Source organism: Glandiceps talaboti, chromosome 20 (genome assembly GCF_964340395.1).
Source record: "Glandiceps talaboti chromosome 20, keGlaTala1.1, whole genome shotgun sequence".
Taxonomy (NCBI): Eukaryota; Metazoa; Hemichordata; class Enteropneusta; family Spengelidae; genus Glandiceps; species Glandiceps talaboti.
In genome coordinates, this window is record NC_135568.1 from 20,756,402 (window position 1) to 20,780,935 (window position 24,534).

At 35.7% G+C, this 24,534-nt stretch overlaps 1 protein-coding gene across 2 annotated transcripts in view; it reads right to left on the reverse strand.

Moving 5' to 3' along the window:
* LOC144450437 (microspherule protein 1-like) overlaps positions 1 to 24,534 on the reverse strand; it is a 97,178-nt gene that overhangs the window by 24,519 nt on the left and 48,125 nt on the right. For both annotated transcript variants that reach the window (XM_078141038.1, XM_078141037.1), the window contains 3 exons: positions 19,307 to 19,445; positions 10,767 to 10,842; positions 4,681 to 4,709 (listed from right to left, as the gene is read on the reverse strand). In XM_078141038.1, the coding sequence (XP_077997164.1) occupies positions 4,681 to 4,709; positions 10,767 to 10,842; positions 19,307 to 19,445 (244 nt within the window). The remainder of the gene's footprint in view (positions 1 to 4,680; positions 4,710 to 10,766; positions 10,843 to 19,306; positions 19,446 to 24,534) is intronic.

The window sequence follows — 24,534 nt, forward strand, 5'->3', positions numbered from 1 at the left end:
CATACATGGGCCAACCCACCACTTTATGTAATCTCAATGGAATGTCCGGTCTGAAAATGACATTTCCTAGACTGTTCGGGCAAGCCCTCACTGCAAACTTTGTTCACTTATAGTATTGAAAGAAAGCCTGAACGTCTAGCAGCAAGACTATGTGACACCTTACAAATACAATGTATGCACCTTACAAATACAATGTACCGGTATACACCTTACAAATACAATGTACTGGTATACACCTTACAAATACAATGTATACACCTTACAAATACAATGTACCGGTATACACCTTACAAATACAATGTATACACCTTACAAATACAATGTACCGGTATACACCTTACAAATACAATGTACCGGTATACACCTTACAAATACAATGTATACACCTTACAAATACAATGTACCGGTATACACCTTACAAATACAATGTATACACCTTACAAATACAATGTACCGGTATACACCTTACAAATACAATGTATACACCTTACAAATACAATGTATACACCTTACAAATACAATGTACCGGTATACACCTTACAAATACAATGTATACACCTTACAAATACAATGTACCGGTATACACCTTACAAATACAATGTATACACCTTACAAATACAATGTACCGGTATACATAATGTACACCTTACAAATACAATGTATACACCTTACAAATACAATGTACCGGTATACACCTTACAAATACAATGTATACACCTTACAAATACAATGTACCGGTATACATAATGTACACCTTACAAATACAATGTATACACCTCACAAATACAATGTACCGGTATACATAATGTACACCTTACAAATACAATGTATACACCTTACAAATACAATGTACCGGTATACACCTTACAAATACAATATACCGGTATGCACCTTACAAATACAATGTACCGGTATACACCATACAAATACAATGTACCGGTATACACCTTGCAAATACAACGTACCGGTACACACCTTGCAAATACAATGTACCGGTACACACCTTACAAATACAATGTATCGGTATACACCTTACAAATACAACGTACCGGTATACACCTTACAAATACAATGTATACACCTTACAAATACAATGTACCGGTACACACCTTACAAATACAATGTATCGGTATACACCTTACAAATACAATGTACATGTATACACCTTACAAATACAATGTATCGGTATACACCTTACAAATACAATGTACCGGTACACACCTTGCAAATACAATGTATACACCTTACAAATACAATGTACCGATACACACCTTACAAATAAAATGTACCGGTACACACATTACAAATACAATGAATCAGTATACACCTTACAAATACAATGTATACAACTTACAAATACAATGTACCAGTACACACCTCACAAATACTATGTACCGATACACACCTTGCAAATACAATGTATACACCTTACAAATACAATGTACCGGTATACACCTTGCAAATACAATGTACCGGTATACACCTTACAAATACAATGTACTGGTACACACCTTGCAAATACAATGTATACACCTTACAAATACAATGTACCGGTATACACCTTACAAATACAATGTACCGGTATACACCTTACAAATACAATGTACCGGTATACACCTTACAAATACAATGTATACACCTTACAAATACAATGTACCGGTACACACCTTGCAAATACAATGTATACACCTTACAAATACAATGTATACACCTTACAAATACAATGTATACACCTTACAAATACAATGTATACACCTTTCAAATACAATGTATACACCTTACAAATACAATGTATACACCTTACAAATACAATGTATACACCTTACAAATAAAATGTACCGGTACACACCTTAAAAATACAATGAATCGGTATACACCTTACAAATACAATGTATACAACTTACAAATACAATGTACCGGTACACACCTCACAAATACTATGTACCGATACACACCTTGCAAATACAATGTATACACCTTACAAATACAATGTACCGGTATACACCTTGCAAATACAATGTACCGGTATACACCTTACAAATACAATGTACTGGTACACACCTTGCAAATACAATGTATACACCTTACAAATACAATGTACCGGTATACACCTTACAAATACAATGTACCGGTATACACCTTACAAATACAATGTACTGGTACACACCTTACAAATACAATGTACCGGTATACACCTTACAAATACAATGTATACACCTTACAAATACAATGTACCGGTACACACCTTGCAAATACAATGTATACACCTTACAAATACAATGTATACACCTTACAAATACAATGTATACACCTTACAAATACAATGTATACACCTTTCAAATACAATGTATACACCTTACAAATACAATGTATACACCTTACAAATACAATGTACCGGTATACACCTTACAAATACAATGTATACACCTTACAAATACAATGTACCGGTACACACCTTACAAATACAATGTATACACCTTACAAATACAATGTACTGGTACACACCTTACAAATACAATGTACCGGTATACACCTTACAAATACAATGTATACACCTTACAAATACAATGTACCGGTACACACCTTGCAAATACAATGTATACACCTTACAAATACAATGTATACACCTTACAAATACAATGTATACACCTTTCAAATACAATGTATACACCTTACAAATACAATGTATACACCTTACAAATACAATGTACCGGTATACACCTTACAAATACAATGTATACACCTTACAAATACAATGTACCGGTACACACCTTGCAAATACAATGTATACACCTTACAAATACAATGTATACACCTTACAAATACAATGTATACACCTTACAAATACAATGTATACACCTTACAAATACAATGTACCGGTACACACCTTACAAATACAATGTATACACCTTACAAATACAATGTACTGGTACACACCTTACAAATACAATGTACCGGTATACACCTTACAAATACAATGTATACACCTTACAAATACAATGTACCGGTACACACCTTGCAAATACAATGTATACACCTTACAAATACAATGTATACACCTTACAAATACAATGTATACACCTTACAAATACAATGTATACACCTTTCAAATACAATGTATACACCTTACAAATACAATGTATACACCTTACAAATACAATGTACCGGTATACACCTTACAAATACAATGTATACACCTTACAAATACAATGTACCGGTACACACCTTGCAAATACAATGTATACACCTTACAAATACAATGTATACACCTTACAAATACAATGTATACACCGTACAAATACAATGTATACACCTTACAAATACAATGTATACACCGTACAAATACAATGTATACACCGTACAAATACAATGTATACACCTTACAAATACAATGTACCGGTACACACTTTGCAAATACAATGTATACACCTTACAAATACAATGTATACACCTTACAAATACAATGTATACACCTTACAAATACAATGTATACACCTTTCAAATACAATGTATGCACCTTACAAATACAATGTATACACCTTACAAATACAATGTATACACCGTACAAATACAATGTATACACCTTACAAATACAATGTATACACCGTACAAATACAATGTATACACCTTACAAATACAATGTATACACCGTACAAATACAATGTATACACCGTACAAATACAATGTATACACCGTACAAATACAATGTATACACCGTACAAATACAATGTATACACAGTACAAATACAATGTATACACTGTACAAATACAATGTATACACCGTACAAATACAATGTATACACCGTACAAATACAATGTATACACCTTACAAATACAATGTATACACCGTACAAATACAATGTATACACCGTACAAATACAATGTATACACCGTACAAATACAATGTATACACCGTACAAATACAATGTATACACCGTACAAATACAATGTATACACCGTACAAATACAATGTATACACCGTACAAATACAATGTATACACCGTACAAATACAATGTATACACCGTACAAATACAATGTATACACCGTACAAATACAATGTATACACCGTACAAATACAATGTATACACCGTACAAATACAATGTATACACCGTACAAATACAATGTATACACCGTACAAATACAATGTATACACCGTACAAATACAATGTATACACCGTACAAATACAATGTACACACAGTACAAATACAATGTACCGGTATACACCTTACAAATACAATGTATACACCTTACAAATACAATGTACCGGTACACACCTTACAAATACAATGTATACACCTTACAAATACAATGTATACACCGTACAAATACAATGTATACACCGTACAAATACAATGTATATACCGTACAAATACAATGTATACACCGTACAAATACAATGTATACACCGTACAAATACAATGTATACACCGTACAAATACAATGTATACACCGTACAAATACAATGTATACACCGTACAAATACAATGTATACACCTTACAAATACAATGTATACACCTTACAAATACAATGTATACACCGTACAAATACAATGTATACACCTTACAAATACAATGTATACACCTTACAAATACAATGTATACACCGTACAAATACAATGTATACACCGTACAAATACAATGCATAAAATGCTAAATAGTAAATAACCATTAACTTACCATGTTCCAAGATTTCATCTTTAGGGTCTCTGCAATGAAACAAACACACAGAAGTATTATCCTGAATTCTGATAATAAAAGTAATTTTATTCACAACAATAACATTGTTCACCTAATATGTATTATGCTATGTTTTGCTATTTTTCAGCAGTTTATACCCACATATTGGGTACCTGTTACTGTTTCTGTGTTAATGTAGAATGAAGTAGTGAGACTGGCAAGTATGTCTAGAAAAACTTGAGCTTTAATGTCCTGGTAACAAACTAACTGTTTAATCAATAAACAAAAACACAAAACACAAACTTTGGCTATTGTGAGGGCTACTCAGCACCACTTGCAGCTGGGAAGATCACCAGCAGGTGTAAGGAGTATAGGCTACCTGGGGAGGTCCCGGCAGATAGGTCCTACATGTATGTGTGCTCCTGAATGTAAAACATAAGTAAACTGAAAAGATCACCTGAGGAGGACCCGGCAGGTGTCTGTAACCGTAGCTACCTGGGGAGGACCCGGCAGACATAGCTAGGTGGTGAATTGATCATGTTTAAATATTGGGAAATAAATCATATTATTATTATTATTATTATTATTATTATTATTACAAGTGGAGGGGTTTAAATAGTACATAATAATGAAAAATGAGGAACTTTAGAGGAATATCACTTATGGTTGTTGTGTATACGTAGCAGGTGTAAAGGTTGACGTTTTACACCCATAACTAATTGTTCAACATTTCCCATTCAAGCTTCAAGTCGTAACAATTGGGAGCTTGGTACTTGCCATGTATATGAATAAAAGTATGACAATATTATTTTATTTATGACTAAATTAGCACTAGCACTGCGGCCCAGTGAAGATCTCAATTGTCCAGTATTCTCCGAAGCATTTAGGCACTAATATTTGATTGACAGCTACGGTATTGGTAGCGATGACTCAGATTTTCACAAATCCCCTTTGGATTTTTCAGACAGATTGGTGTGCATTTGAAAAAGTTGAACATGAGCTGAGCGAAGTTTAGTTGTCATAAAATAATGTTGCAAAGTTTAGTGAAAAGAATATCGATTTCAAGTTTTTCTGATATGAGCGCAGTATAGTAGTACTGTACTGACTGTGGTGAGTGTCCGTGGAACACATATCGCTGACCTGTTGATAGCATTACATGTATTTGCTGACGGGTATTAAACTAAAATATACGGAATAACTCGAAACTCTCGATTTTATTTGCCACACAGCTTTCATGAAATTAAAGACTGATTTTTGTGAAAGCAAATGCTAGGTCAGTCTGTATGAATTACATGTAATTTACTTACAGAATAACGAAGTTAGAGGTCTGTATTTATGTAGATGTACATGGTAAAATGTGCCGGTTTACAGATTACAACATTATGGTTTTCTTAATGAGTTTTAACAACATAGTCAGCGATAGCACATCATTTTCCAGAAAAGAATTTAAAAAATGACAAATCTAAAACCAAGCGATTTTTTACAAAGCCCCTTTGGTCTCTATTTATGAATTTTCAGACCGATTGGTGCGCATTTGAAAAAGTTGAACGTGAGCAAAGTTCAGTTGTCATAAAAGAACACGGCCATTGTTTTTCTATGGGAAATCTGACATAGTATTCGGAAGTAAATGTCAAATTCACACTCAGCCTACAATCGCTTGATTTAATTTTTTTCATCTTTGCGTTACTTGCGATACAATTTTGAGATTTTAAGTCATTTGAATCTCTTCTAAAATCGTATTGTTTTGATTTGATTTGATCACAATCGAAAATGCGATGTCATTGTGCTAGCATGCCATAAAGTTGACTTGACCTGTGTCTTCTGCTACTGTAAAACGTTGTAAGAATATTGTTTCATTTATTACAAATTGTACTTTCATGAATAGCCGATAACATGTAATAATATATTAATCTGAATGCAAAAAACGTACCGGAAATTATGAAATGTATGGCATACATGTGGAGTGCACGTGATTCCAGGCATGATGATATTGTTACACTGTGTAACATTGTATCACATTCACAAGGTGTTTACGTGTGCATCTGCAGCTGCACAGCGTGTGTGTACTAAAACAACGCAAATAAAAGGTCACGACCTTGATGGTGACACAACTGTGAAATCATGGATAATTTATCAATATTCCCTTAAAAATGGAAGGCATGGAAGGCTACTCATCCTCAACTATATAAAGCGGCACTGTGTTCAATCATAACGCAACTAACGGTTTCCTTGAACGCAACTTTGGATGGATATTTTGGTACATGACTGTCAATGTTGTGTCAAACCGGACCTTATTACTCAAAGACCTACGTAATCGAATGTTACATCGCTTATCTATCACGATCATGTCATATATTCAACTGAAGTTTATGTACTACATGTGCATATATATAATTTATGTATATATGATTTACACTGCTAAGAAAGGAAAGTTGAACTTTGTTCATAGCAAAAGGTATGTAGAGCTGATGACTTCGTTAACGTACATGGTTGTAAATGTCAGCGCAACTGAAAAGGACAAGAATATGTCAAGATGGGGTTCGTTTGTACTAGTCCTGCTTACATGACGGTGCACAAGTCTATATTACTGACTTGACTCTGAGGTAGGAGGGACAATTGTCAGAATCGAGTCCCGGATTACTCCGCATGCAAGCAGGACTACGTTTGTACTAGGTGTATGTCAGATGTATTTCTTTACTAAAACATGGCATTTGTAATGTAAGCATATTTTATGTTTCCATGGAAGCCACTCTCCAATTTTAGATAATCTGTCTTACAATGGAACACTGGTCTAAGACGCCATGTGGAACGTTTGATGTGCGTTCAAACCTTACAATCTAATCTTGCTGTGTTGAACTCAGGAGTTGGTCAGAAATTAAAACAGGTTTTTTTTCTGATATCGGAGATGGAAATTAGGGTTGGTCGGGAGATGAGAAACAGAAAAATAAAAATGGCCGCCCTAAAATATAATAAAAGTAATTTCAAAATTGCATGTCAGGAAAATAAAAAAGTGAAAGAGTTTATAATGACGATAAAAAAATAGAAGGATGAAGTTTATACGTCGAACCTTGTCGTAGCATATGAATTTAGGGCCATATGTACATGTAGACACACCCTGTCTCGTGTCTTCTACCTACATCATACTTTCTAAATATAAAATGTCACTGAAATGAACCAAATGGAACATTCTAATTCCCGATTATTGTATTCTAATCGAAAGTAATCTGATATTTTCGTACTCGCGAACTTACAGAAATCGGATGAGAAAGGGCTTCACGAGAAGACAACACATGAGGCAATGTACAATAACGTGGGCGAGTTCACTGCTCATGGATGGGTTGTCTCGGAAGTGTCCTTTTTTATGTGTACATGTATGTACTCCAAAATATATGGTTTTCAAAGTTGCTGTATCTCTTTGATTTGTTTCTTTTGAGAAAAATACAGCAGTCTGGTTTTCAATGGCCACGTCAGTATCATGTGTCGTCGCAGTACAAATAACAATATACTAAGATTAATACTCACAGTGTTACAGCGAAGTGGCTAGCTAGCCTCACAAATAGCAAAGTCATCGGAAATGTTGTCGGATGTACTATCTCTGTTGATAACTATGTACTCCCTTTTTTTTTGATTATTTCATTTTCTATTAATTGGGTTCATTACCATCCACACAGCAGCAGTTTTGTCATCTTTCAAAAAACTACCCGTGCTTACACAGTGTGTCATGGTGCCGTATATATCGTCTACGACTATTTTTGTCTCGTAAAATAAAATAATAATATCGACATTCCTGTCTCCCAAAATAAAATAAAATTTGAACATGATGAAGAGAACTATGGCTAGGCATGTCTTACAGTGCAAATTTTTGTTTTATTTATTTATTTTGTTTTGATTTTTGACATGGGAGCGTGGCATATGAACTGCACTGTGCTTTGTCCATATGAACGTGTGTTCGCCGAGATGTATGTAATTTTCCAGGTAGACGCAACAATGGCAAGACAAACAATCCGGACTACGCATGCATTACAAAATATTTGCAATGCCCATTTCTGTTTTTAAGTCAACTTCGTGTAAATTTTAGCAACTTGTAAATTACTGATTATTCCTAGTCGTTCTGCAAAGTCATGTAAACAATAAAGTAGTGTCCTGGTTGCTTTTACTGCCTATATCTTGCTTGTGTATATCATATGTGTATGGCACACGTGTACCATTGCATACACACATAAATGCAGTGCATGACATGTGTGATTCGCGTGATAACTATAGCTACATTGTAATACATTCTAGTGACGTCAGTCGACTTGCACGCGCAAAATATAACAGTCGCCATCTTTATAACACCGCACTTGTCAACAAGCTTCAAGACTGAGAAATTCTGGATAATAATATTGATATTCCTGTAACAATCGATGTAGTGATACTGTGATCGATCCCAACTATATTGTGTCCTTATCGTTTGAATTTGGCATGTGTCACTGGGACCCGGAAATATGTACATATGCATACGCACATCACGTTGTTAGTTGAGTTGGAGAATCTAAAAGCAGACGATATTTTGTTGGATAAAATCCAAGTACAAACAATAATATACAGTATGGAGTCAACGATCATGTCAACTTGTACTCAAATGTGTGTGTACACTTACTTTGAAGATTTTGTGATAAAAGACTGAACCAAGCTGTGTAAATGGTATTGTCAAGGACTGCTGTTTAGGTATTTACAATTTATTCTGGTGATTTTAGAGTTTTAGCCAGAATTGCATAGGTTTGATACAGATAATTTCAAAACTCATGAAACCTTGTTATAACATATATCACCAACCCATACATTCAAACAGCAATGATGTTTTTTCCTAAATTTGAAATTTTTAAAGTGTTTTATGTCTAATTTTTCAAAAAATCACATAATATGGTTATTTTGGTTACCATGGCAACTGATGTTCATTAAATGACCATTTTTTTTTAATTCAGCATGACAAACTACCCTTGGTAGTGGGGTCAATGTGCAAATAAAAAGATATTTATCAGATTTATAATGTTATTTGTGAGATGTATGTGTATGTAATGAAAACATAATTTTCACGTCTAACTTATGTTTCCATGGAAACAGCCATCCAATTTTATACAATTTATGTTACACCAGGTAGCACTAACTCATACATGTCTAATACAAGGATATTTTTTCACTGTATTATCTTTTTTTTCAATGCTTTATGTCACATTTTGGAAAAATGATTAACATATTATGGTGATTTTGGTTACCATGGCAACAGATGTTCATAAAATGACCCCCTTTTTTGAACTCAGCATACAAAACTACCCGAGGTAGGGTGGTTAATATTCAAATAAACCCAATTATTATAATTTTTATTATCATTATATACTATTATTTAATTATTATTTATCTGCCTAACAGTTACTTTATTTATCTGGCGATATACATGTAATGTCACAATGTGTGTATTTTGTATGTTATTTGTAAGTTGACTTTTGTGTGATTGTAGATGTATGAGGACCTCAATGATATGAAGCCGACTCTTCAACACTTTGCATTGTTTGCAACACTAGCACCCTTAAGAACGTTCCCACCAAATTTCAGACCACTCAGCCCAGTAGTTTTTGAATTTACATTTTGTGACCCAAATCACTTACCCGTGATGTGATCATTTTGTCAAAATGATCAAATTGCAACTAGACCACAAGTACTGTCCCTATCAAATACGAAGTCAATCAGTCTGGCGGCTTTCGAGTTTAAATCATCCACATACAAACACACACACACATACACACTTATGCACACACATGCACAAAGACAGACAGACAGCCAGACAGACACCACACCATACCTATAGCACTACTGAACCTTAAAGTTCAGCTGTGCTAAAAAGTTGTACATTAATCGTTGACCTTGTTTGGATTAGAGGATGCAATGTGAATGTTTTATGCTTGAGAGACTGCAATGGACTGTGCGCTCTCCAGGGAATTGAGGAAAAATAAAGGGCAGTTGTGCAGCTATAGGTCCATGCCAGTGTGGGAAAGCACTACATAAAAAGTAACATTATTATTATTATTAACAATATTACAACTTACTGTAACTGACTGTCATCTATCATTTCTTCTGTATCTGAAAAGTTGAGGACATGGTCACCTCTTGGCATTGGTTGCACTGAAAATAAATAAAGTACTCAAGTTTACAAGGTGGATAGGTATTGTAGTATAACTGTACGGTATGGCCAATATTTGATCATGTTTTATTGACATCATTCTGTCTTGACAAGTTGATTAGTACATGTATTAAAATTAAATAAAATGAAGTTCATAAATCTGTATTGTCTACACATAAAATACAAAAATCCTGTTCAGACTAGTCTGATGTGTTAACAGTTAGTTAATACCCATTTTGCTGTTGTTATCTTTGCACTACAGTTGCTAGGTTGTTGTTTTGGGTGTGTCCATGTGGCTAGGTATAAGTATTTATATTTGAATGCATGGCTATCCCTCAAAATGTTGACTCAGAGTTTGACATGTACAGGATTAGCAGTCCTCTACTGGAGCTAATATAAGTGTACATGCAAAAGGGTGATAATTTTTTTTGTTATTACGATTATTTTGCCATAAAAATAAAGGAAATTGAGTTTTGTCATAGTGTAAAATGACTCTGACATGAGAAATTGCATGAAAAATGAGCCACTCTAGGCCCCGCCACAGAGCACCTCAAGAAATACTTCTCATTTGCATATAGATCAACCAGATTTTGGACATCGTGACATCACTTGAGGAACACAATCGTCTTCTTCAGTGTATCTTTACATGTAAAGCAATTATGGCCAGAACACGACGTTGAATATATTGGTCAGATGCCTCAAGCATAGAGCAATACACTCCAGCTTTAACATGTGATGGTGTGATTCAGTCATATTCATTTGAATCGGACGCTAGCAGTAACGATAGTTCCTCTGGCAATGAATGGAGTGGGGAAGATGGTGGTCAACCACAAAGATTGACACTACTTGATAAGGATTTTTTCGTAAATTTCACTGCAAAATGTAGTCATGGCTAGTACACATTATATATAATGGTATACCTGTGTTTAAATGTCCATCACGCAAGTTTAATGTTTGTTTTCTGACTATGCCTTGCTGTCTTGTACCGCAACATGGACCATCCATTATATTGTTTAAGGTTTGGTTACATAAAGTGAAGACTGTTATCAGTATCCTATGTTGACACAACTATTCAATGTCTTGATGAGAGTGGAAAACAGCTGCCAGTCAGTCTCACTGTTACCTCAACACAAAAACTGAATAACAGGACTTTGTATTTTTTTTATTGCATGTATACAGTTGTCAATGTAAATTGTAGGTGACAATAACGTTAGTTATAATATATTACTTTTTGTCACTTTTGTCCATTTATTTTGTGAATCCCATGTGATACGCTATGCTCATCACTGAATGAAAGTGAGATATTGCACTTTTTGTGAATCTAGTATCAAACTTTGACTAGTCTACCCCAAAGATCAAAGATCATTTACATGTAAATACATACCGCTGTGTTGTCAACCAACACTACTTAGGTGACACTCAGTAAAATGTCATTGAAATGAAGGAATGATATATTCTAATACGCCGTATTCCGGTTATCGAAGAAGCCCCGAAAAGATAAAAGATATGATTGTTTGGCCACTAGGGGCGCTGTTTTAGAACCGGAAGTGAGGGCCAGAATTTGTAGAGCATTGTTGCAAAGCATAGAGTCTCTATAGTCATCGTAACCACTGACTAAAGATTTTCTGTCATTCCCCGTAACTTTACTATAATATTGCATTATCGCCCATCAAATAACGAAATAGCAAATTAACCTCTTGTTCTCCTAATATTTCGCGTAAGTTTGGCTCTGCAATTCGACCGTGAGGAAAACCCAAAAGTAGCAACATTTTGAAACGGGTAGTACACTGACATCTCACTCACGTTTTCAGTGTGACCTCGTCCATTTGCGTTACCGTTGGAGAAATTGTAGCGATTGCTTCCAGTCAAACATCGGAACGGAAAAAGGTACAAAAACAGAGGAAAGAACCCTCAAAATCACAATATACGCTACATTTATTGCAGCATGTATAAAACCAATCTGATTAAAATCCGATGTAGATGTCGGCTAATCATTCATTGCTATTTTACTTTCGTTATTGTGCCTGAATTGACCTTCGTGGTACATGTTTGATCACCTCTCTACCGATCAGGATAAAAACGTAAACATGTACCACGAAGGTCAATTCAGGCAAAATAACGAAGGTAAAATAGCAATGAACGATTAGCCGACATCTACATCGGATTTTAATCAGATCGGTATAAGACATGGTATGATGAGTGAACCACGTAAACGTTACATGGAAGGCCGATTCATTGAAGGGGTGGGCGGTGTGGTACATCAATCACAATAACAATATTTATGATTCGTTGCCGACTTCAATGGGGTTTTTTATACACTGATGGTCCTGAATGAAGAATAGCAAGCTAACCAAAGTGTGATAGTAAAGATGAGTATATCAATACAAATATGTTTATGCCAACTTATAACCAGTACATGAAATGTTTTTTTCCGGACAAAGTTTTATGATTTCACCCGTGGTGCTACACCACTGTTCTAATAAACAAGAAAGGCCTAAGTATGCGGCGACATCAGTTACAATATAAACATGTGGCTTGGTAATTGTCGACCGAACTCTCAATATTGCAATGACTGTAGCTGGAAGCTGTTCGATCTGATTAAAATCCGATGTAGATGTCGGCTAATCGTTCATTGCTATTTTACCTTCGTTATTTTGCCTGATATTATTTTTCTTGGTACATGTTTACATTTTTTAGCCTGATCGTAGAGGAGGCGATCAGGCAAGCTAAAAAATGTAAACATGTACCAAGAAGGTCAATTCAGGCAAAATAACGAAGGTAATAGCAATGAACGATCAGCCAACATCTACATCGGATTTTAATCAGATTGGAAGCTGTTGTCAGATTTGTAATTTTCTAATCGTTCTTTTGTCAAGCAACAGACACCAGTAAGGTAAAGAAATATGTTTATCATGTCTACATCGGGTATATTTCGAAGGTCCTCCGTCCAACTTTCAATGTTTCCGCTGTCGATTAGTTCTATCGTTTGATGCTTGACAGCCACTATTCGTCTCCTCTTCCGTTCTCTCAGAAAATTATCATTTTCTAGTGTTTCAAGACCAAGGTTGACAGCATTTCTGGCGATATCTAGTAGATTTAGAAGTAGTAATTTTCCACTCTTTTATGAATGCACGGAGTTCTTTTACACCCATTTTGTTGACAGCTTCATACATCGCCATACTATTAGATGCCATGACGAAAATTCTGGCCCTCACTTTGTCAGATATGGTGCGCCCTCTCGCGATACTTTCCTGCGAAACAACCGGAAGTTCGATAACCGGCATACGCCGTATTCCCTTATCAAAATGAAACAAGTCATTGAAAATGACATAGTCCCCGCTATGATTGGGTTTTATGGAACTGGCAGTTTATGTTGTCATTTTCAAACCTGGTTAATGTTGTTTGTCCTCATATGGTTGTTTTTGATATCACTACTCTGTTCAAGCATGTCTGAGTTATAGCTTTGGACATGAAAACTGCGCCAACAAAATGGCTGCCAGGCAGCCATATCGGATTGTATCACGATAAAAATGGATATGCACATGTATGTCATAGAACACTGTGCTAATACCAACTTTAAATGAGATCTGTTCAAGCATGTCTGAGTTATGGCTTTGGACATGGAAAATTCGCAAACAAAATGGCTGCCAGGCAGCCATATTGGATCGTATCATGACAACAATGAATATGCACATGTATGTCATATAACACTGTCCTACTAGCAATTTTGAATGAGATCTGTTCAAGCATGTCTGAGTTATGGCTTTGGACATGGAAAATTTGCAAACAAAATGGCTGCTAGGCGGCCATATTGGAACGTATCATAAAACAAATTGACATGCATATGTATGCCTTAGTATGTTGCCCCTGTACCAAGTTTGAAAAAAATTGGTCCAGGCATCTCCAAGAAACAGCTCCGGATGGAGGGATGGATGGACGTAACCCAATCCATCAGTCCCGTCCCAGATTTCATCTGGCGGGGACTAAAAAGGTGAAAAATAGTTGGAGTGAGTATTCAAAAAAAAATTATTTTGCCTACCCTTTCCAGTTTTTATCTTTCAATAGAAACCATCATTTAGCCATGGCTATGGGCGTGGTCCTGTTGCTAGGCATATTTGCATACATTCTTTGAATATTTATTCACTTACCTACGCATCCCTGCTGTTATCTTTGTAATATGCATCATTATTTCACTGTTTCTAAGGGCATGGTCATGGTTGCTAAGACCAATTGTGTCAAAAATTTTTAACAATAACTGCAGAATAACACCAGAAACATCTCCACCAAGTTTCAACCCCATTCACCATGCAGTTTTCAATAGATATACGATTTATCGATATTGAGATTTTTAGACCTAATTTGTACATTGTCGATAGGATTATCACATTGTGATTACAGCTTCATCTACACATCCCTAGATGCATCCTGCCCAATCTGCTCAGTAGTTTGGGATTATATATTTTTGACCAAAAAGACACATTTTAGCCCTAATTTCCATATCACTGATGGTATCATCATGTCATGAACAATTCTTAATCCAAAAATCCCTAAAAAGAATGTTCCCATCAAATTTCAGCCCAATCTACTCAGTAGGTTTTGAGTTTAGGTTTTTTGACCAAAAATCACATCTTTTGACCAAAATCACACTGCTGTTAAGATCATTTTGATTTGAACAATTTCCCAACTAGACAACAAATGTAATATACCCACCAAATGTCATGGCAATCGGTCCAGCGGTTTATGACTTTAAGTTGTTTACACACATCCACACTGACAGACAGACAGTTTGCCACGCCTGTAGCACTAATGAAGCTAAGAAGTTCTGTTATGCTAAAAATGAATTTTACACAGGTCTTCATATGAACTAAACTATAAGGTATGTCTGTGCATGTTGTGTGTGTCGCCATCTGAATGTGTGCACTTTTATCATCACCCAGTCTGGCAAGGGGTGACACAGTTTGTACCTTATCCTCATCTAGTCTAGCAAGGATGAGATGGGCTAATCATGCCATCCTGTGAACTTGATGGGTGTAAGTACACAATGTGGAGCCATGGTTACGTTTCCACCAGTGTCTATAGTTATCTTAGCAAATTTAAGGGTATTGGTTTTTTATTGTTGCTATGACTATTGTCTCAGTTGCTAGGCATACATTGTACCATCTTATAAGGCTGCGCAAATTCAAAATTATGTTTGACGTCACCCCAAGACCCTAAAACCTAGGAGGGGGGGGGGGGGGGGGGGGGTTTACAAAACAAACTAATTATATATTCCAAAATATGCAAATGAGATAATATAAGAAAATTGAAAGCAAATATCCATAATAGAAAGCCCTTATCTTTCGCATTTAAGCAGATTTCATACATCAGATGTTTACAGTGTCATGTACGTACAAAGGTTGTGTGTACAACAGACAATTTCAATGAAATAATATACTCAAGCATATAAGTTGAACAACATTTTATTGAACCAGTTTGGACCAGATATACTGGCCTTCTGTCAAACACCTTGAAAGTTAAAATGTCATTTTGATGAAGTTCATCTGTACTACACAACATGCATGGTACAGTGTCATGACAACAGTCAAAAATTTCATGGCAAAAAAATTGAACAGTTGGAATAAACTAGCAATGAACAATACTGGTTTAATGTGCATATTTATACTGCACAACATGCGAGGTACTTCAAATGCATAGTCAAAACAAGTTTTCTTGCAAAATGATCAAGTTTGTGAACTCCGTGTATCAAACACATGAATGGAGAATGGGTGTGACAACCACAAACAGTCAGAACTGGGCAAACTTTCTCTTTTTGGCTTTATTTCGTACACTCTTTCACAGAGTTGGCCTTACAAGTGACACACACTGGATGGACTGTCTGGTATGTAGCTTTCATTTCCTCAGTCACAGGGAAAACGTCTTCATCACCACAGCTGTAACAGACATCTGGTAGACTGAGTTTGGATGAGTAGTAATGTGTTGAGATTTCACTGCAACAACTCTGATTCTGGCTCACTACACATGTTCCATACAGAGGATGACCTGATTGTACTAGTAACCCACCACAGGTATAAAGACACACATCTAGGAGTGCCTGAAGTTGTTGTTTTTGCTGTGAATCAAGCCTCTTTGCAGAATAAATACACCTATCAAAGAGAAATAGAAAACAGAGAAATTCATATTTGTATTATTTTTGACATATACTGGTATAACATATACTACATATACATAGCATAGAAAATACACATAACAAGACTGTAAATGTCCCCAGTGTACTAGGTTCTGTCCTTTCTCTTCCCTTCATTCACACTGCACAGTATTTACTACATTGTATAGTTTGGAGGAGACTACAAATGGGAAAAGAAATATCTAATGTACAGTGGATAATATCAAATGTACTACGTACTAATGTATGCCTTACCTGGGCTTTTTGCAATCTATGCAGGACACCACAGCTCTAACTGTTTCACCACTCAGTCTGAAGTTGAAGTTTGCTGCATCAAGTACCCGTCCCTTTCTGCTGGGGCAATGAGCTTCAATCATTACGGAACCCGGGGTTACGGAAAAGGCATTCTGAGGTTGTACATCATCAGTGTTGTTATTATTGTCTTCCTTCAATTGAACATCGAAAAGAATGTAATACTTTTGGAACCGATCACACGTTTTTGCAATAGTCAACCCCGGACTCACCCCTATCTTCTCACTTTCACCACTTTTTTCCGAATGTAACAGGAAACAAGACGTTCTGCCATTTTTTGCAATTTTTGTTTTGAATGGACCATGTTTGTTGTGACTAGCGAGAACCAGCCCTTTGTATAGTGCAGCGAAGCTATCGGATGAACTGACTTCGAATGCGTACCAATCCATTGCGACCTTCTTGTTCTGTGTCACTCGGCAAGTTATAATTTCGCGTATTCCCGTTGTTTTCTGAACGTCTTTTGCCATCTTCCTCCATTTACCCACAGACACCCCTAAATAAATCAGTAGACAACACGTCCTAGCCTCTAGATTTTACCACTCGACAATGTCACGCACGAGGACTCGGCAGATGCTGAGACGAACAGATATGTGACGACATATGACCCCATTTGACCTCATTTACATATTTGTTTGTATTCATGAATTTTCGGATTTACGTAGGCGTGCGCTGACGTGCAATAATAGCACACTGGACCCCCTAATTTTCAATATTTGCATATTGGACCCCTAAGATAGTAAGTTATGATATCTAGTACTAGATGAGATGTCAAACATTGTTTCTGAATTGTATGCCATGACTTCGCCCTTGAAAGTTGTCATAATATCTAAATATTACACTTATAACAGTGATGCATGCTTGGAACATAAATTAAATATTTTCATTTTAATAGTTAAGACAGCTTTTACAGCCACAGCTATTCCATTTACCTGATTGGTTAGGTCACAGGTGATACTGTTTCATGCATAACTAATGACTAAATATTAACTAACTTGATTGGTTGGATAACAGGTGATACTGTTTTATGCGAGTAACTAATGGCTAAGTATTAACCTACCTGATTGGTCAGATAACAGGTGATACTGTTTTATGTGAGTAACTAATGGCTAAATATTAACCTACCTGATTGGTCGGATAACAGGTGATACTGTTTTATGTGAGTAACTAATGGCTAAATATTAACTTACCTGATAGGTCAGGCAACAGGTGATATTGCATGCTTCAAGAGTAACAAGCCATTGAGAATAACATAGTCCCCGCTATGATTGGGTTTTAAGGAATTATCACTACTCTTATCACGCAACAACACTTGTGAACCTAAATCAAACAGCCTTAGATATGTTGTGTCTGCTTGTTGGACATGGAACATGCCTACAACAATAAAGGATGGGTTGGGTATGGGGGATTGTATCACGATGAAAATGAATATGCACATGTATGTCATAGAACACTGTCCTAATACCAACTTTGAATGAGATATGTTCAAGCATGTCTGAGTTATGGCTTTGGACATGGAAAATTCACAAACAAAATGGCTGCTAGATGGCCATATTGGATCATATCACAACAACAATGAATATGCACATGTATGTCATAGAAAACTGTCCTAATACCAACTTTGAATGAGATCTGTTCAAGCATGTCTGAGTTATGGCTTTAGACAGGGAAAATTTGCAAACAAAATGGCTGCTAGGCGGCCATATTGGATTGTATCATGAAACAAATTGACGTGCATATGTATGCCATTGTATGTTATCAAGTTTGAAAAAAATCGGTCCAGGCATCTCCAAGAAACGGCTGCGGGCGGGCGGACGGATGGACGAACGGATGGACGGAACCCAATCCATAAGTCCCCGTCCCGGACTTCGTCCGGCGGGGACTAATACTTCGTCCGGCGGGGACTAACTAATGACTAAACATTACCTTACCTGATTGGTCGGTTAAAAGGTGATACTGTTTCATGAATAACTGGTTACTAAATATTGACTTACCTGATTGGTCAGGTAACAGGTGATATTGTTTCATGAGTAACCAATGACTAAATATTGACTTTGCTGATCTGCATGGGTGGAATACCATTGGATGTTTGTTGAGTAATTCTTGGAAAGTGTCTTGATTTGGTTGACATGTCTGGAATGTAAAATGAATTATTTTAGACTCCAAATACATATTTATAAAATTTAATAGATTGTGGGGTAAGTCACTTTGAGAACTAGTTTGGTAGCCTTAGTAACAGAGGGGTAAACCCTAGTTTGCTAAAGTTTGGTAACCTAAGTGACAGAGGGGTAAACTCCAGTTTGCTAAAGTTTGGTAACCTTAGTAACAGAGGGGTAAACTCTGGTTTGCTAAAGTTTGGTAACCTTAGTGACAGAGGGGTAAACTCTAGTTTGCTAAAGTTTGATAACCCTGGTAACAGAGGGGTAAACTCTACTTTGCTAGTAACAGAGGGGTAACTCTAGTTTGCTAAGTTTGGTAACCTTGGTAACAGATGGTAAATTCTAGTTTGCTAAAGTTTGGTAAGGCCTTGAAAATTTAACTCTTTGTTTGATGTCAGTGCGTGCCTAGGATTGAGAGAGATGGGGAGAAAACAACAACAATGCAAATTAGGTTAAATGGGGTCAAAATTTAGGCTTCGTACCACAATTTTGTAACTTGCCATAAAAAATAAAACTCTCTGAAGGCGGCAAACACTGACTTTGTTTAACAGAAAATGGAATTCATTGGATGTAGGTAACTTTGTTGATATGAAAGCATCAACACAAGTTGTTGTTCAGTGTTGTCCAGGGCTTGAAATTAGCGTCGGCAGTAGTCAGCGGCCCGCGGCAGCTATTAAAATCTTCAGGCTGGACAGGAAGATTTTGGAAAGACCAGCCCCACTGGACAGGTAGATTTTGCTGCAATATTAGCTCAGACCCATGACCTTGGAAGAAGTTCTTTGTTCATTATCAGAGTGTCAGGCAGCATGGGGCTAAATGTGATACAATGTTCGTTACAAGCTTCAATTGTGTCATAATATTTCTTGCATGAATGTTACAAAAATCATACAAAATGACTCAAAAAAAAAAGTGATAGCTCATCATTTAAATAGTTTCAATGTTGGAATGTTTGAATGGAAGTTTGTTGGTGTTGCCTGTTACAAGTTACATGAGATGTGTAATGTATACTGTACTGCAAGGTCAATTAGGACAGTCTTAATTTTGTACACATGCATTGCATGTTACCGATGTTTACAGTATCACTTTTTACAGTAAATCTCAAAGGAGTACTGTGAGGTCTAGAAATGTTTACAGTATTACTTTTTACAGTAAATCTCAAAGGAGTACTGTGAGGTCTAGATATGTTTACAGTATTACTTTTTACAGTAAATCCCAAAGGAGTACTGTGAGGTCTAGAAATGTTTACAGTATCACTTTTTACAGTAAATCCCAAAGGAGTACTGTGAGGTCTAGAAATGTTTACAGTATCACTTTTTACAGTAAATCTCAAAGGAGTACTGTGAGGTCTAGAAATGTTTACAGTATCACTTTTTACAGTAAATCTCAAAGGAGTACTGTGAGGTCTAGAAATGTTTACAGTATCACTTTTTACAGTAAATCCCAAAGGAGTACTGTGAGGTCTAGAAATGTTTACAGTATTACTTGTTACAGTAAATCCCAAAGGAGTACTGTGAGGTCTAGAAATGTTTACAGTATCACTTGTTACAGTAAATCTCAAAGGAGTACTGTGAGGTCTAGATATGTTTACAGTATCACTTCTTACAGTAAATCTCAAAGGAGTACTGTGAGGTCTAGAAATGTTTACAGTATTACTTTTTACAGTAAATCTCAAAGGAGTACTGTGAGGTCTAGAAATGTTTACAGTATCACTTCTTACAGTAAATCTCAAAGGAGTACTGTGAGGTCTAGAAATGTTTACAGTATTACTTTTTACAGTAAATCTCAAAGGAGTACTGTGAGGTCTAGATATGTTTACAGTATCACTTCTTACAGTAAATCTCAAAGGAGTACTGTGAGGTCTAGAAATGTTTACAGTATTACTTTTTACAGTAAATCTCAAAGGAGTACTGTGAGGTCTAGAAATGTTTACAGTATCACTTGTTACAGTAAATCCCAAAGGAGTACTGTGAGGTCTAGAAATGTTTACAGTATTACTTTTTACAGTAAATCCCAAAGGAGTACTGTGAGGTCTAGAAATGTTTACAGTATCACTTTTTACAGTAAATCCCAAAGGAGTACTGTGAGGTCTAGAAATGTTTACAGTATTACTTTTTACAGTAAATCTCAAAGGAGTACTGTGAGGTCTAGAAATGTTTACAGTATCACTTTTTACAGTAAATCTCAAAGGAGTACTGTGAGGTCTAGAAATGTTTACAGTATTACTTTTTACAGTAAATCTCAAAGGAGTACTGTGAGGTCTAGAAATGTTTACAGTATCACTTTTTACAGTAAATCCCAAAGGAGTACTGTGAGGTCTAGAAATGTTTACAGTATTACTTTTTACAGTAAATCCCAAAGGAGTACTGTGAGGTCTAGAAATGTTTACAGTATTACTTTTTACAGTAAATCTCAAAGGAGTACTGTGAGGTCTAGAAATGTTTACAGTATCACTTTTTACAGTAAATCTCAAAGGAGTACTGTGAGGTCTAGAAATGTTTACAGTATCACTTTCTACAGTAAATCTCAAAGGAGTACTGTGAGGTCTAGAAATGTTTACAGTATCACTTTTTACAGTAAATCTCAAAGGAGTACTGTGAGGTCTAGAAATGTTTACAATATCACTTTTTACAGTAAATCTCAAAGGAGTACTGTGAGGTCTAGAAATGTTTACAGTATTACTTTTTACAGTAAATCTCAAAGGAGTACTGTGAGGTCTAGAAATGTTTACAGTATCACTTTTTACAGTAAATCTCAAAGGAGTACTGTGAGGTCTAGAAATGTTTACAGTATTACTTTTTACAGTAAATCTCAAAGGAGTACTGTGAGATCTAGAAATGTTTACAGTATTACTTTTTACAGTAAATCCCAAAGGAGTACTGTGAGGTCTAGAAATGTTTACAGTATCACTTTTTACAGTAAATCCCAAAGGAGTACTGTGAGGTCTAGAAATGTTTACAGTATCACTTTCTACAGTAAATCCCAAAGGAGTACTGTGAGGTCTAGAAATGTTTACAGTATTACTTTTTACAGTAAATCTCAAAGGAGTACTGTGAGATCTAGAAATGTTTACAGTATCACTTTCTACAGTAAATCCCAAAGGAGTACTGTGAGGTCTAGAAATGTTTACAATATCACTTTTTACAGTAAATCCCAAAGGAGTACTGTGACTTCTAGAAATGTTTACAGTATCACTTGTTACAGTAAATCCCAAAGGAGTACTGTGAGGTCTAGAAATGTTTACAGTATCACTTCTTACAGTAAATCCCAAAGGAGTACTGTGAGGTCTAGAAATGTTTACAGTATTACTTTTTACAGTAAATCTCAAAGGAGTACTGTGAGGTCTAGAAATGTTTACAGTATCACTTTTTACAGTAAATCTCAAAGGAGTACTGTGAGGTCTAGAAATGTTTACAGTATCACTTTCTACAGTAAATCTCAAAGGAGTACTGTGAGGTCTAGAAATGTTTACAGTATCACTTTTTACAGTAAATCTCAAAGGAGTACTGTGAGGTCTAGAAATGTTTACAATATCACTTTTTACAGTAAATCTCAAAGGAGTACTGTGAGGTCTAGAAATGTTTACAGTATTACTTTTTACAGTAAATCTCAAAGGAGTACTGTGAGGTCTAGAAATGTTTACAGTATCACTTTTTACAGTAAATCTCAAAGGAGTACTGTGAGGTCTAGAAATGTTTACAGTATTACTTTTTACAGTAAATCTCAAAGGAGTACTGTGAGATCTAGAAATGTTTACAGTATTACTTTTTACAGTAAATCCCAAAGGAGTACTGTGAGGTCTAGAAATGTTTACAGTATCACTTTTTACAGTAAATCCCAAAGGAGTACTGTGAGGTCTAGAAATGTTTACAGTATCACTTTCTACAGTAAATCCCAAAGGAGTACTGTGAGGTCTAGAAATGTTTACAGTATTACTTTTTACAGTAAATCTCAAAGGAGTACTGTGAGATCTAGAAATGTTTACAGTATCACTTTCTACAGTAAATCCCAAAGGAGTACTGTGAGGTCTAGAAATGTTTACAATATCACTTTTTACAGTAAATCCCAAAGGAGTACTGTGACTTCTAGAAATGTTTACAGTATCACTTGTTACAGTAAATCCCAAAGGAGTACTGTGAGGTCTAGAAATGTTTACAGTATCACTTCTTACAGTAAATCCCAAAGGAGTACTGTGAGGTCTAGAAATGTTTACAGTATCACTTCTTACAGTAAATCCCAAAGGAGTACTGTGAGGTCTAGAAATGTTTACAGTATCACTTCTTACAGTAAATCCCAAAGGAGTACTGTGAGGTCTAGAAATGTTTACAGTATCACTTTCTACAGTAAATCCCAAAGGAGTACTGTGAGGTCTAGAAATGTTTACAGTATCACTTCTTACAGTAAATCCCAAAGGAGTACTGTGAGGTCTAGAAATGTTTACAGTATTACTTTTTACAGTAAATCTCAAAGGAGTACTGTGAGGTCTAGAAATGTTTACAGTATCACTTTCTACAGTAAATCTCAAAGGAGTACTGTGAGGTCTAGAAATGTTTACAGTATCACTTTCTACAGTAAATCCCAAAGGAGTACTGTGAGGTCTAGAAATGTTTACAGTATTACTTTTTACAGTAAATCTCAAAGGAGTACTGTGAGGTCTAGAAATGTTTACAGTATCACTTTCTACAGTAAATCCCAAAGGAGTACTGTGAGGTCTAGAAATGTTTACAGTATCACTTCTTACAGTAAATCCCAAAGGAGTACTGTGAGGTCTAGAAATGTTTACAGTATTACTTTTTACAGTAAATCCCAAAGGAGTACTGTGAGGTCTAGAAATGTTTACAGTATCACTTTCTACAGTAAATCCCAAAGGAGTACTGTGAGGTCTAGAAATGTTTACAGTATCACTTCTTACAGTAAATCCCAAAGGAGTACTGTGAGGTCTAGAAATGTTTACAGTATCACTTCTTACAGTAAATCCCAAAGGAGTACTGTGAGGTCTAGAAATGTTTACAGTATTACTTTTTACAGTAAATCTCAAAGGAGTACTGTGAGGTCTAGAAATGTTT